Source organism: Tachypleus tridentatus, chromosome 8 (genome assembly GCF_004210375.1).
Source record: "Tachypleus tridentatus isolate NWPU-2018 chromosome 8, ASM421037v1, whole genome shotgun sequence".
In the NCBI taxonomy this organism is placed as follows: Eukaryota; Metazoa; Arthropoda; class Merostomata; order Xiphosura; family Limulidae; genus Tachypleus; species Tachypleus tridentatus.
Window position 1 is genome coordinate 12,500,871 of NC_134832.1, and position 15,628 is coordinate 12,516,498.

The following is a 15,628-nucleotide window of genomic DNA, read 5'->3' on the forward strand; positions in this document are numbered from 1 at the left end:
TAATTGTGATTAACGCCTATTCATCGGAAAACTAGAGAATTTGACCAGGAACTTTATAAATTTCAAACATTACAAACCGTTCAACTTCAGTAAATTACTCTGAATGTTGTTACTCCTACGAGGACATTAAATATCTTCGCCGGTAGAATTAAACTTGTGAGGGTTGAGGCTAACAAAGAGAGACGTCGTAAGCTTAAGCGAGGTAAAACAATATCAACTCGAAATTAATTTTCTTGTCGTGGACGTAGATCGTCAATAAAATATTTAGTTCTAGTCCGGATGTAAGAGTCAGTATTATTTATAAGTTTGTAAAACTCTTGTATATAAACCATTATTTGTAATAACTATTAGTAATAACAGTTATTACAAAGCGTATTATTTTTGTTTGTGCATTAAAATATATTAATGTTAAAAAAAGATATTATGTGTATCAATCTTGTTGACAAATTACATAAATTCAATACATATTAACATTTAATTAACTACTAAGATCAAAATAAAATAGTAATATGTAAAGTACATAACGTAATAAACAGGAGATTTGTCCGAAATAAATTCTAATAGGTAACACCTCCAAATTTCATTCTCAGAAACATTGTGACTGGTGTTGATGATGCTCTGCAAACGCTTACAAAGCAAACGATCAAAGGCTTGAAAGGTAAGACTTCGCAGAGCTTACTCTGAGGAAAAAAACGAAATTATGACACTTGAGGCAAACAAGTCAGTGAAAATTGATGGGACCCCCACATCGATCCACAGCTGCTCTTTTAGCATTTAGTGGCAATAATTAATGTGACTTGTAAAGACAAGAAGGAGATTTTTCAATACGAATTTTGCAGTTCTCATCTTTGCTATTTGATTCCCAATAGTTCATTTGTCAACCAAACAAAGCATCACTAGCTGATGAAATTTGGAAGCTTGTTCAAGAAGTCTTCCAAGTTGACCATCCAATGATGATGCAGTTTGTGCTTGGTGAAGGTTTCCTACTGCAGTAACTGCAGGCACCTTGGAAACATGAAAGTACTTTGCAGAACATCATTGACTCACATGTTCACTTTGTCACTGAAAGGCAACCCACAGCAGTTATCATCTTTGAATGGTTCATCCCTTCAATAAAGGATATAACCTATTTCAGATGAGGGAGGGCATCCCAAGGAATGGCAGCACACTTTGTACCTGACATAATTCTTTAATCCACAAAATACTTGCTTCTGGCAAACAAGGATAACAAACAGCACTTTTTTCATACACTTGGCACCAAAATTCCATATCCTAAGAGTATACTTATAATTGCAACAGTGGGTGGGAAATGGTCTAGAGCCAACAGAGTATGCCAGTCAAGACTGATTTGCCTACAGTACAAGCAGACCCACTGTAACACAAAGTGCAACAACTGTAGAAAAAAATGGACTTTAGTAGTTATTACATGGTATCAGCTGTGCCAGTTATCATTCCTGTCTGTCGAATAAGATGTACACCTTTGAAAAGGCAAACTTTTTCATTGATCTAAAGTTGATAGTACATTATGACTATGCACAATGGCTACACAGTAATTTTCAAATATAATTCCACTTCAAACAAGGATGTATTTTTCCTTTTTTCATTTGAAATAATCTTTTGAAGGTCTTTCAAACGTTGTTGTTGTTGTTTTTGAATTTCGCACAAAGCTACTCGAGGGCTATCTGTGCTAGCCGTCCCTAATTTAGTAGTGTAAGACTAGAGGGAAGGCAGCTAGTCATCACCACCCACGCCAACTCTTGGGCTACTCTTTTACCAACGAATAGTGGGATTGACCGTCACATTATAACGCCTCCACGGCTGAAAGAGCGAGCATGTTTGGCGCGGCGGGGATGCGAACCTGCGACCCTTAGATTAAGAGTCGCGCGCCTTAACACGCTTGGCCAGTCTTTCAAACGAGGCCCTACATAGCGGGGTTATGCTTGTAACAATGTGCATGGTCACTGTTGATAAATGACGTTATCAAAGTCAATATTACAGAATCACAGACCAATAAGTTTTTAATATTATCATCCAGTTTTGTCTTTTATTTGCTAAGTATGAATAATTTATCAAGATTTTTACAATGAAAAACGACATGATAGCGTTTATGGTGGAAATAACAAGTTGATGGTTTTGTTTACTTATGATATTATAAAATAAATATTTTAAGATTATGCAATGTCGTAGAAAGGTATAACTCCAGTCAAACTTAAAGGGGTTTATACGAATTTAAAAAAAAAAAAAACAGAGATATTTTTTTTCTCCAATTTGTGTGGTGTCATTTACGTTTTGGCATAGAGTCACCAAGTTAATATTAAAGTTTTTGTGCATAATAATGCCAGGTTAATTTAGTGAAACATCAAACCATACATTTATAACCTTTTTATCAGATGTTAAACAAGTTTATTAGCTTCATTTTTTTCCCCACAAGATAACTAAATTACTGGATAAGTTGACATCAGTAACTAAACAAGAACTTAATTGAGAAAAGGATCTATGACCTTTAGAAGAACAAAGTAGTTAGTTTAAATTTTTGCTCTTCACAAGGCGAGTATGTAACTATCCTAATTAAATTATCTCAAACCACTTATTTTGTTTGTTTGTTTGTTTTTGAATTTCGCACAAAGCTACTCGAGGGCTATCTGTGCTAGCCGTCCCTAATTTAGCAGTGTAAGACTAGAGGGAAGGCAGCTAGTCATCACCACCCACCGCCAACTCTTGGGCTACTCTTTTACCAACGAATAATGGGATTGACCGTCACATTATACACCCCCACGGCTGGGAGGGCGAGCATGTTTAGCGCGACGCGGGCGCGAACCCGCGACCCTCGGATTACGAGTCGCACGCCTTACGCGCTCGGCCATGCCAGGCCATCAAACCAGTTAGGGGAAATTATTGTGTGATTGAAAATATTCGAAGCATATTGCGAGAAGTGTTTTTATGATTGGAGTAAATAAAACTGTATGTCAAATTGGTTAGTTAGTTTGTTTCAGAATAAAGTCACACTGACCTATCTCTTTGTCTACCGTGGATTTTAGTGTTGTAAATTCTTAATCTTTCTGTTGACCCACCGGAGAAAGGGAAGTTAATTAATTTAATACATTTATCATTTCTAAAAAAAAAGTAATATATTACTGATCATGCGCTGATACCACGCCCTAAATAGAGGCATCCATTTTTGCCGCGTTTCGATGAGCGTGTGAAGGGTCAGGGTAAATTTATAACTGAAAGTATTCGCGATAACTTCTAGGTAGGTAAAGTATAGTATTAGTATACATAGTCTTGCTGTTCGAATTTTTATTCTCATCGAAAAAAAACAAACTAGTAATTGATTAAAGTAAGTATAAAATCCCCTATATTATCATATGCTTTGAGTTTGAATTGAACTGATTTAGTGATAACCGGTAACTTTTATATTTAATATTATTTAGTTGCGGAATATTTGTAAATTGTAGTTTTACTGTATTACAACATTATTTTTATAAAGTTTAAACACTTAGTACTTGATTAGTGGGTAGAGTGTGAATAATTGAGTATGTTGTTACTTGTAGTCGCAAGTACAGGCTGTCACCGAAAAACGTACTAGTGGTATTAATATGCTGCAAGTACACGTGCAATTAAAATTACTTGTATTAACGTGTTAGTTTCATTCAGTAACTTATGTTGAATTATTTCAGTTAGTAGTATGATAGTGATACTGAAATAAAAGTGTTAAAATAGTTTGGTAAAATACCGAAATGTGAACATTTTAGGTATATAATGTATTATTACTAATATTAGTGCGTAATTATAAATATAAATAAAGTTATGTAAATTATAATTCTGTCGCTACTGTTAATACTAGTAGGTACTAAATTTTAATTGTAATTTGTTTTTCAGACTGTATGTGTATAAATGTTTACTTGAAGTTTAACTTTTCCCTCTGTTTTTACAATTTAAAATTTGCTGGTAGTCCTTTTGAGTCTAAGACCATGCAATGTAAATTATAAACAAAAAATCAACTGTGAATGTGTGTCAGAAATTGAGATGAAGGGATTTGGTGCTCATACTTTTGACTGAACAGGTTTCTTAAAATTGGTTTATATGTAAAGAGACTTTAAAAAGAATCTAAATGCATATTTTAAAGTAGATGTTTTCATGTGTTTCAGAAGGGTTTTGGTATATATGGAGGCTGTAGGAGGCATTTTCATGGATTTACAATAACATTTTGTATGAATATGCAATGTATAATTCTCAATAAAATTTTAGTTTATATAATTAACATTTTTGTAATGGGAGGTAAAATATGGTTTTGGGGGCTCTTGTGGTTAGATACATAGGTTTACTTGAAAAGTTAGTAAAAACATGCAACTTTTCACATAAAAGAGGATATGCAAAATTATTTGTGGTTTTTGTTTTCCATTAGTTTTTGTGTTATTTACCAGTATCATTTAGCATTTTATTAGAATTATCAGCAAGGAAGATATCACCAGTTAAAAGGTGAACATAAAGTTCTGCTAAAAATGAGTAGGTTGTATTATTCAAGTGGATAATGTTGACTGAAAAGAAACCTTGGTATACAAAAAATTTGGTTTTGATATTCATGGTGGATAACAGCACATATAACTCATTATGTAACTTTATGCTTAACAGCAACAAAATTTAATGATAATTTTCAGTTACTTGGATATTTGTTATAATTACAGACAGTGATAATTTGAAACTCCAATTTAGATTAGCTGATTATTTTATTGAGTTGTGATGCTTATTGAGTTCGTGAAATAAACTGAAAATAGTAATGAAATATTTCAATTACTGGATAACTAGAAAAATAATAATTGGGATTAGTTGATTATTTTTGTGACATTGATTTATTAATATTTTTATTTATTGGTTAGATGGAATAATTAAAAACTAATGATTGAAACTACCAGTCAAATTACTTTTATGACATTAATCAATTTAATCAAGATTTGGATTGATTCATTATTTTACATGGCATTAATTAGTATAATTGTTTCTCACAGGTAAGTTGATCATCCAACTGAATTTGCACTGGACCACTAATAAGGTCAGGAAATATAAAAAACAACATTCACTTGTTTATAGTATCTATCTAACAATGTCACTATTAATAAATGCATTATGTTATACTTATGTTTATTGCAGATCAAAATGTTCATGTTAAGACCTTTGAAAGAGTTGCACTCAAAATTTAACTAAACTTGACTATTAATATGCATCAAAAAGTATGGCATGAAAATGTTTATAATTTCAATTTCTATATTAGCTAAGTTTTTACTTCTTAATTTCAAAAGGAAATACTCAAATTATTGGTCTTAACTTGTGTTTGTCAGTCCAAATTGTCCATTTTGGATTTTCTTTTTAGCATTTGTTATGTTTCAGAATTCATTTAATTACAAACTCAGTTCTGCTAAAGATATTGAAAAGCCAGAATATAAATTTATCTCCAGTCTTTATTGATTGAAGTATAATGAAAAATGACAAACTCGGATAACTTCCCTCTTCTGTACCATTCTATCATTCAAAATTCAGTAATTTTTCACTGGAGATGCTATTCAATTATTTATAATAGGAAAGGTGTGTTTTTTAATTAACAATTTTTATTAAATATTTTTCTTTGAATGTACAGACTCTCTGATTCAGAATAACTAGCATGAGTGCAATATGATTTTCATGTTAATTTAAAAAAACTTTATCTTGCAGTTCTCATGTTTTATATGTACAGTCCTTTCAACCTCTTTAATTGTATCAAAATGTATCTACCTGTGGTCATTGGTCAAAGGCCGTGTCATTATGTTTGTAGATTTATTTGAAATTTTATTATAATTAAGGGTTAAGTTAGACTTTTAGTGAGCCTCAAAATTCATACTTTGTAGACCCAGATACAAATGAGTGCAGATTGTAACAGAAAATTACAATTATTTTTCTTATACAGTTTAAAGTTTGTAACTTTTTATATATACATATTTTTCAATTGCTCTTTGAACCATACTTAAAATAATCTTGCAATGTAAGTTGTAAATCACACAATGAATGTGTAGCTGAAATTAGGATATTGTATAATATACACAAGCTGCTTGTGAATATGACTCGTGGAAACATTTTATTATGCTTATTAATTTAACGTAATAAGTTTTTGATTTTTATATTTTAGTTGCATTTGTAACAATAAACAAAATGTGTTAAACTTTAGTTTTTACATTTGGCTTTGTGAAATTTATGGCCACATTTTTGTAATGATTGTTCTATTACATCAAATTTTTATTTCAAATGTGCACTTAAGAAAATAAAATATGAATGGAGCAAGCAATATTCCATTACTATTAAAATTTAACTGTCTTTTTAACTAAAGTGTTTTAATAATCCCATTAGCTGCTTAGTATGAACTTAGTAATAACTTTATCTGTAGATAAAATAAAGACTATATCATATCATTTATTAATTTAAAATTAGTCTTTTTATTTGTTATTAATTATGCAAGAGCAAACATTGAAGAATTTTTGGAAATCTGTAAAATAGAAGATGTGATATGAGGGTATAGCATATGGATTGCAACTTTCTGATTTATATTTGTATAAACACAAGATTGTCAGTTATAGAAGTAACACTATACATTAGTGTAATGTCTATAATATAAAATGTTATTTAAATTCAGGTCGTGATAGAGAGGTGATGGAAAAATAGAAAACGGACAATTTGGAGTGCACAAAAATATCAGGTTACACAGATAATTAGAGATTGAGAATTTATTCAAATATATCCTTTTGAAATTAAGAAGTTAAAAACTCCTTACTTATTTAAATTAATTTGACTGAAATTGATTGGTACTTGAAAAGTGTCAGCCTTCCACTTCTGTTAATGGCAATTCATTCCATAATCTAGTCTCCCTATTAGCAGTGTAATTTAAAATTTGGTATCATCTGTATTTTAATGCTAAGTTTATTTGTAAATAAAGAGAATGAAGTAGTTTATTTAAATTTGGGATGCAACTGTAAAATCTTGATAGTTAACTTCACCTATGAGTGTTGAGAAGGCTAATATTGACATCACTTTCTAACTATTTGGAAACTCATTAGACTAGTCAGGTCTCTGAATTCTTGGAGGACCAGGGCTGGATTTAGTGAGTAGCATGCAATTTGTTTATGGAGGTTGAAAACTAATTTGATATTCATGGTGATCCATAATTTATATTTAAAAAAATATTACACAATTTTTATTTAGAATTTTAGTATTTTTATATTGCAAAAATATTAACATTTATGGTCAACAAGGAGTCTTTGTCCAATTAGGATGTTCTATCCTTTAAAACAAAAAACTCAAAAGCAGCCTTGGTCTTTTAAATATTTATTTATCTTTGATTTATATTTTTTTGCTGCATCTATTATATCTGAAGGCTCTTACCCTGCTAAAACTTACTTGTTTGTTCTTTTTTTTACTCTTACCATTAAAAACTGAAAAAAATGTATCAATACCATCAGTTCCCTCAGATGTTGAACATTTTATTCAAATTCCTTTCCTGTCAAGAGAAAACAATTTTGAAGTTCTTGTACTTATTTGAGAATCTTTCCGTTCTGTATATTATTCTAGTAGCTTTTTTTTTTTTTTAATCTTTTTCAACATTCAGGGTCTTTGAAATCAGGAGCCCAAGAATAAACTCAAAATTTCAGAGTAAGTTGAACCAGTGATATATAAAATGACAATATCAACTCTCTTTAGATTTGTGTGGTTGGATGGCTTTAGAAAACTGGTAAATTAAAATGCCAAAATTCTTCTCTTCTATGAAAGTTTAAAGGTTACTTTCATCAAAATTGTACTTGTTTTTAAGAATATATGGTTTAAAATTATTGGTTTTACTAACAGTTTCTGAGTTTTATTATTTATGTTTTGGAATAAAAAGTGACAGGTTTTACCCTAAATATGTACTGAGTTTGTAAATAACTTTGCATGAATTGTATATTTTAGTTAGCTAATGAATAGTTGAAGTATTTTTGACCCTGTACATTCATCCATGAGGGGAAAAATCAGCAAGTTCTCTAATAAATTCTTGAAAAGTGCCAGTCTCTATTACTGCCAATGGAAACTCATTCCAAATTCAGTTACCTTGTTAGAAAAGTAAAACTTTATGAATTGTCTAACTTGTCATCTCCATATATTCAATTTTGATTCTTTCTTTTTCTTTTCAGACTACAGGACAAATAAATCAGTTTTATCCAACTGATTCCCTTGATAATCTTTTAAGTTTCAATAAGATCACCATTTTTCCTTAACGTGCTGTATTAAAAAAAATAAACACTTCCATCTTCAGAGCCATCTCTATAGTCCTCTTATGAACTTTTTTCCATTGAGTCAAATATTTATTAGACAGGGAATCAAAACTCTACAAAGCATTCTTAGTAAGGCTTAGCTAGTGCTATATTCAGAAATAATTTATTTTTTGATGTCCTAATAAATATAACTCTTAAAAACACCATACAAAAATCCTAATAGTATTACTATGAGTAATGGAGCACTCCCTGGAAGGTTTGAGTAACTTATCCATCACTAATTAAAGATCTTTACCTCCAGCCATGCTATTGAATAGATTTCCACATATTAAACATGCATCTGTGTGTATGTGTACTGTAGTTAAAGGTTTTCCAACTCTATCCAGCTAACCAATTGATTCAAGTCATTTCTGTAGTACCTCACTACCTTCAATGCAGCTAGAAGTCCGCAAGAATTTAATGTTGTAAGCAAGTGTCATTAACATGATAAAATATGTATGCAGGTTTGAGTAAAAATTGCATTAGATATTAACCATTAAACAGTGGGAATGTTGTAGGTAGCAGTATCATTTGATGACAGATGCCCTTTAAGGGTTAAATGTATGTTATGAATGTGTTATATTAAAAATTATTATATTGCATTTGCATTAAAGATTATTTATATTAAATTGTTAATGTAATGCATGCGGAAGCTATAATTTGAAAACTTGCTTTAATGTTAAGGTTTGTTTTACATTTATTAGTTGCATTTGTCTTGTCAAAGTACTTTTTTGTTTTGTTTCATTCCTGAACTTGCCAAAATTTGTAGCATAAAAGCAAATACTAACTGATATATCAGGTTGTGATAATTTGATTGGTATGAAACAGTGCTTGTTTGTGTTTTCATTTTAGTTTTCAACTTATTTCAGTAGATCTTATTTTAGAGTATATCAGGTATTGAATTGCCTTTTACATTGTAAGTTATACAGGTACGTGTAATAGCTCTTGAGTTTCTACATGCTTTGTGTTGTTACCAATTTATATTACCTTTTTTATTTCTTAATGTCAGAAGAGTTCCAAAATAGTTTTTTAAACATTAAGTATAGTCTGTTTATCGGTGTTATACTTGAAAGTATTGAAAATTTCAAGAGCTAGTGAAAAAATTATTTCTTATGAAGATTTCTCATATGTTTAAGCAATTTGTTACTTTACTAAAGTGTCAGTGTACATAATGCTTATGTTACCTTAAGACCAAATGTAGCTTAGTAGCAATGACAAGCATAATCCAAACAACAGTCTGAGGGAGGATTGTAGGTTTAACCATTTTGCAAGGCTTGGTATAATATACACCAGCTCATATACACATTTGCACATGTTAACTATTTACACTTTTTTGATGTGGTATGTGTATTTTCACAAAAATTGTCAGTATTTCTTTTAGTAAAAATTACAAGTTGTTTTGTGCACAAAAAATCAGGTTTTGTAATGAAATATATTTATTAAAGATTTATTTTGTGAAAATAGTCTATTTGGTTACTAGTCTGAGTGCAAAGTGATTTCATTTTATAATTAAAAACTATTCCTTGTCCCCAAAACATCCTATATACATTTCAAACATTTTTTTATAGAAAAACATACTTTATTTGTTGTACCCTAATTATGTGGGGTCTATCAAGTGATAAACCTCATGACCATTGTAAAAAAAATTGAAATATTTTTTTTGTGCTAAAATGACTACATATTATAACATGAAAATACAAATGTTTAGTATAAGCAGTTTAAGTCTCATAACATTATATAATTGTATATATTTGTTAGTTTTTATTATATTGACCTTCTAGTCGTGGCTAGGTAACGTTACATAACCTGCATTGATGGGATGCATGCTGCATTCATGTTGCCATATCCATTAGCATAAGACTCGTCTTTAGTCTTTACAAAGTGACCCTTGGCTCTGTTTTTGTGGATTAGTATTTTGTACAGTAACATTTAAATATTTATATATTATATATGCATATTGATTATTACTATTTGGAAATAAGTTTTGAAACTTATTTTTCTTAAAATATAGAATGATAAATAAGTAAAGCAAACGATTATCTCTTCTAGCTACAATCTTTGAACTTGGTTTCTGCTGGACATAGGTTGCTAAGCCTTTTAAAATTTTGCACATGAAGGATATCAAATGCATTTTTTTTAGGTTTTATATATATAGTTGAATAGCAAAACAAATTGTAAATAACTATACTAATACCTAGATTTCCACTATAATTTATTAAGCTTACTATACTAAGTTATATTTAGGTCTATAAAAAAAAAAAAAAAGAATGAAACTTTGGGCAGACTAAAGAAACGACCTACCTCCATGAAATCTTGGATCAAAAGAACATGGTAAAATTTTCACAGATTAAAATTACTGAGAAAACCACTAGGTGGGCATTCTAAGCTGCTGATTGGTTATTTACATGTCATATATAGAAGTAAGTGTATATAAGGAACCATTTCTAAAATTGGAAAGAGGTGAATAAGGTCACTGTTTGATTCAATGCATAAGCCATATTTCAGTAAATAAAAAGATATGAGGTTCATATTTTATATTCTGGCTTGACAGTATTGGTAATTTTAGTTCCTAATTTGTACAAAGCTATACACTTGGTATTTTGACATCACGAGCATCTAATTTTAACCAGTGCTGCATTCAACATACCACATGACTCGCTAAAAATCTGTATTTAGGTGTGTTCTTTTAATATTTTTTTAAAATAAGAAATTAACTCATATAATAAAGTTTGAATTATAATCTATAATTTGATTTCAAACATTGATATAAATTCACAAAATAGTAGTTCAATAAAATTGTGAATGTAAGTCAACAAATGTGATGATATGGTCTTTGACCTACCCATTGCAAAAAGGTTAACCTGCTCTTTAACTCATTTAATAAAATTGTACTGTGCATAGAAATGATGTTTGTTGGGGAGGAGCATTGCTGACAAAAGTTGGGAAACCGTAAGCTCCACTGCCCAAGGTTTGTCAGTGAACTATTTTGTTAAAACACTACCAGTTTTTAATATATAGATAATTTCATATTAATACTTTAAAAATATATACATTTGTTGCAGTGATTGATTTCTATTTTAAAAATTTTTATCTTTTGTACTTGTACAAAAAAAAACGTTATTTGGTTAATTTTGCAGTTTTCTGCTGTAAATACCACATGCTTTAATCAACTGATTAAACATGCCTACAGTACTGTTATTTTGTTTCTACAACTACTTAGGCTTAGTGAATATTTGATTTATTTTTATTTATTCCGTAGCAGTTCATTTATATTATTTGATCAATAAACTAAATTTTATTTTTATCTTTTTTCAAATGCACACTGAAGAATCAGGCTAGCAAGATGCCAAAAGCTGTAAGTTTCAAAATAAAACTTATATTTTCTAGTATTTCTCATTTATTTTTTTTATATATTAATCTTAATTTTGTTTTAAACAGAACTTAACCAAGTAGGGTGATAATAGAAATATTTCTTAAATGAGCAAGTATACATTATTATAGAAATGTTTCTTTTTGTAGATATAATTGAAAAGTACATATAACAAGTCTCACTCATAGTTGATGGTAACAGAAAAAGGAATAATCAACAAAAGTTTTAGTTAAAATATTTATGAAAATAACAATATACTTTATTGCCACTTCATTGTAAATAATGAACCTTGATATCTATTGTAATAACATTCTTATTAACAGATTTAAAGACATTACAGCCTTTACAAACTTAAGTGCATGAAAATGGAGAATAAAAGCATTAATTTTATATATATATATATATATGTTTATTATCATTTTGTTTCAGATTTTATAATTTTAAAAACTAATGTTTTTGTCTAGTATCTTTGGAATTGATGTAAATCAAGTTTTGGTTTGATACTTGTTTGATACTATACCTGATGTAGGTAAATGTTAGAGTCACCACTATGGATGCAGAGCTAGAGTTTGCTGTCCAGCCTAATACAACAGGAAAACAACTTTTTGATCAGGTAAAGAATTCAGTTCACACTTCTTTACTTTGGAGTACATGTTTGGTGTGGAATAGTAACTTGTAAGTTGCTACAGGATGTATTTTTTCTGTGAGTTCATGTTTAAAATAGTGTATAAAAAAGAATTCTTTATATTATGCTTAGAAATATTTAGCTAGACTTTTACCAGTTGAATATTTTTCAACTTGTGTGGATGGGGAATAAAACATTTTAATAACTTGTATGCCAGTTTTGTTATGAATGCTTTTCTCTTAAGTTCAAACTTCAGATATGAAGAAATGTTTTATTTGTATGTTAATCAGAGAAAGATATTATCCATGAGACTTGCATTGTTATTTCCCTTTGATATATGTAATTTTAACTGTGTGGTTGTATTTGGTTATGTATGAAACAGTTTTGTAGATTTTCATTAGTTATGGTATATGCATAGACTAGTTGCACAGATATTATTTTAGGTGTAGAGACAAGCTTCGCCTGTTTGATTTTGGAAGATATTAGACATCATCCAAATTCATTAACAAATGGGCTCCCAAGCTTATTTTGCCAATATTTTCCTGGGTCCCACTATTCATTTAAGTTACTTTTTATAGCAAGGGTGCATATTTGGCTATTGTGTCCCAGCCAGTAGGTGCCCCTTTAAAAAGAAAATAGAATGCAACTCACCAGTGGGTTATGTGGGTCTCACTTGAAGACTGTCATGATCCAATGGTGGGTCATGTGGGAGCCAATGTATTAAAGGTTGGAATGTTTGAAATAGCTGATGTAGTTAACGAAACTGTTTGATACTTTGCAAATATTAAATTCAGAAAGATGAAGTTTGGTATATATTTCAAAAATATTGCTTTAAACATTATTGTTTTAAGTTTGAGTTTATGATGATAACATGAGAAAAAGACTAAAATTATAGTTTCAGCCTTTTCTTCCACGTAAATAAAAATGGCCACATTGATACAGTGGAACTGTTGAGGTTTCCATCCTGATACAGATGACATCAAAGCAATTATTGCTTCCTGCCATCCTGTATGTCTTTCTTTATTGGAAATGTTTGTGAAACCTGCCTATACAGTCACCCTTCATCAGTTTTTCCTTGTAGAGAAGTGATAGGTTGTGTAATAGATGAGAGTATGGAGGGGTGACACTGCTGGTCAGTTATCATATGCCCAACTTGTGTTTGGCACTCAACACGTCCTTGGAGGTCGTAGCCATCCGTGTTTCCTTCAGTCATACCATCACTGTTTGTTCTCTCTACCTGTCTCCTGGAGAGACTTGTGATCAATCAGGCCTTGATGCTTTTGTTGAACAGTTGCCATCTCACATTTTAATTCTGGGGACTTTAATGGATGTAATCCCCTCTGGGGAAGTGCAGATATTGATGGGAGGGGTTACATTGTAGAGCATATGCTCTTGGATCACAATCTTTATTTCTTCACTACTGGTGTTTATGCTTGCTTTCATACACGTAGTCAGTATTTTACTGCTGTTGATCTCTTGGTCTTCTCCCATTCACTTTTCTCTCATTTTTCATGTAGGGTTGGTTTGTAAGCCAAGGAGCAGTGATCATTTTTCTATCATTTTGAGAGAGACTGGCCATGGTCGATGCCACCCAACCTACCTGACCCGGTGGAAGCTGAACGAAACCAACTGGCCCTCTTTCACTGCTTTCTCGAAACTTGATCCTGCCATTGTCTGTAACCTATTGATAGATGGCTGCATGGCAGCAGTGACTGACTACATTATCCAGGCAGCTGCTCAATGTATTCCTAAACCCTCAACATGTTTCCCACGGTATCCTCATCCATTGTGGAATCCTGCCTGCCACATGGCACAGAAGGCTTAAAAACAGGCCTGGGATACCTTTTGTAGGTATTCTACACTTTCAAACTGCATTGCTTTTCAGTGGGTCTGTGCATGTGCTTGCCAGGTGAGATGGCAAAGCCAAAAGGAATCTTAGATTAAATTCACAACAAGCTTCTCTTCTACCACCAGGTTCAAAGTGATATGGAAAAAGATTTGGAAGGTAAGTGGTCAGTGTAATTCTGTTCTCCTTTTGATCTTGCTCTCTGATAACCAGGAAGTTGTTGATACTCTTGGCAAAAGCTTTTGCCAGGTGTCTTAAACTTGTGCTTTATCTTCCACTTTCTTAGCTAACAAGACTTGGGCAGAGCAATCACCTCTTTCCTTTTGGGCTGATCATTCTATGACTATTATTGCCCATTCACTCTGGTGGAACTCAAGCTTGCTCTTCATCAGTCTTACCTGATGATATACTCTACAAGATGCTGCACTATCTCTCTCCTTCTTCTCTAGCTATTCTTCTGGTTGTTTTTAACCAGATCTGGCAGGAGAATGCACTTTCCTACAAGAACATGGAGTCTTTCAGGGCTGTCTTGAATGTCGCACTTTTGAGTATAAAGATTAATCCCATCACTGGACAACTCCATCCTACTATTGCAAATGGGCTGTATGTCGACAACTTCCACATCATGTGTCAATCATTGAACATGGGGTTTATTGAGCAGCAGCTACAGACTGCCTTACAATCATTTACTGAAGTGGTCCACAGCAAATGGTTTTAACTTTTTCTATAAAACCTTTTGCTTGCATTTTTGCTACCAACAGGGTATTAACCCCAATCTTGAACTCCATATCTGTGAAGTTGTGGTCCCTGAGACAGTTTTTGGGGCTTATCTTTGACCATCAGCTGACCTTTATACCACACATCAAGCATCTGTTAGTCAAGTGTACAAGGGCACTGAACATTTTTTTGTTCTCTCTTCCACCTCTTGGGATGGAAATCGATGTTCTGTGCTAAAAGATTTATTGTGGCCTCATTTGATCAAAATTGGACTGAGTTCATGGTTCTGCCAGGATCTTGGCCTTGAAGATGCAGGTTGCCATTCATCATTACAGTTTATATACAGTCTCATGAACCTGTCTTTATTGTATGCTTCAAAACTTTGATTTTTACCACAGCATCTTACCTGGGGTTGTTTCTTTCTTGAGTGGGCCTTGCATTTTAGAAGAGATGATCTGCCATTGTTCATTTTGGGCTTCCAAAACTATACTTAAGTATAGTTCCAGGTGCTTATTACCATGGCTTATTACCATTTCCAAGTGTGACCTTTGAGTCATCTGAGGTGGATACTCCCAATTGAAATTACTGTCTTTTTTCTGCTAAATGTCTTTTGAACCATTCTTTCATTCCCATTTATGTGGATGGGTCAAAATTAGGTGACTTTGGGCTCTGCCATGGTTTGTTGTGGTTCAGTTGCTGCACACAGAATCCCCTCTACAGTTTCTGTGTTCACTGCTGAATTATATGTCATTTTTCTTGCCCTG

The 15,628-nt window shown here is 31.7% G+C and overlaps 1 protein-coding gene across 9 annotated transcripts in view; it reads left to right on the plus strand.

Annotated features, from left to right (window-relative positions):
* The first annotated feature begins 3,121 nt into the window (after nucleotides 1-3,121).
* Nucleotides 3,122-15,628, plus strand: part of LOC143258537 (moesin/ezrin/radixin homolog 1-like) — a 64,416-nt gene continuing 51,909 nt past the window's right edge. Inside the window, exons 1-5 of one of the 9 annotated variants that reach the window (XM_076517657.1) lie at nucleotides 3,150-3,337; nucleotides 5,007-5,050; nucleotides 6,659-6,721; nucleotides 11,635-11,661; nucleotides 12,206-12,289. In XM_076517657.1, the coding sequence (XP_076373772.1) occupies nucleotides 11,650-11,661; nucleotides 12,206-12,289 (96 nt within the window). In that variant the 5' untranslated portion in view covers nucleotides 3,150-3,337; nucleotides 5,007-5,050; nucleotides 6,659-6,721; nucleotides 11,635-11,649. Of the gene's footprint in view, nucleotides 3,338-5,006; nucleotides 5,051-6,658; nucleotides 6,722-7,627; nucleotides 7,672-11,634; nucleotides 11,662-12,205; nucleotides 12,290-15,628 lie in introns of all 9 variants that reach the window. The other 8 variants (XM_076517658.1, XM_076517664.1, XM_076517665.1 and 5 more) reach the window with 8 other exon arrangements.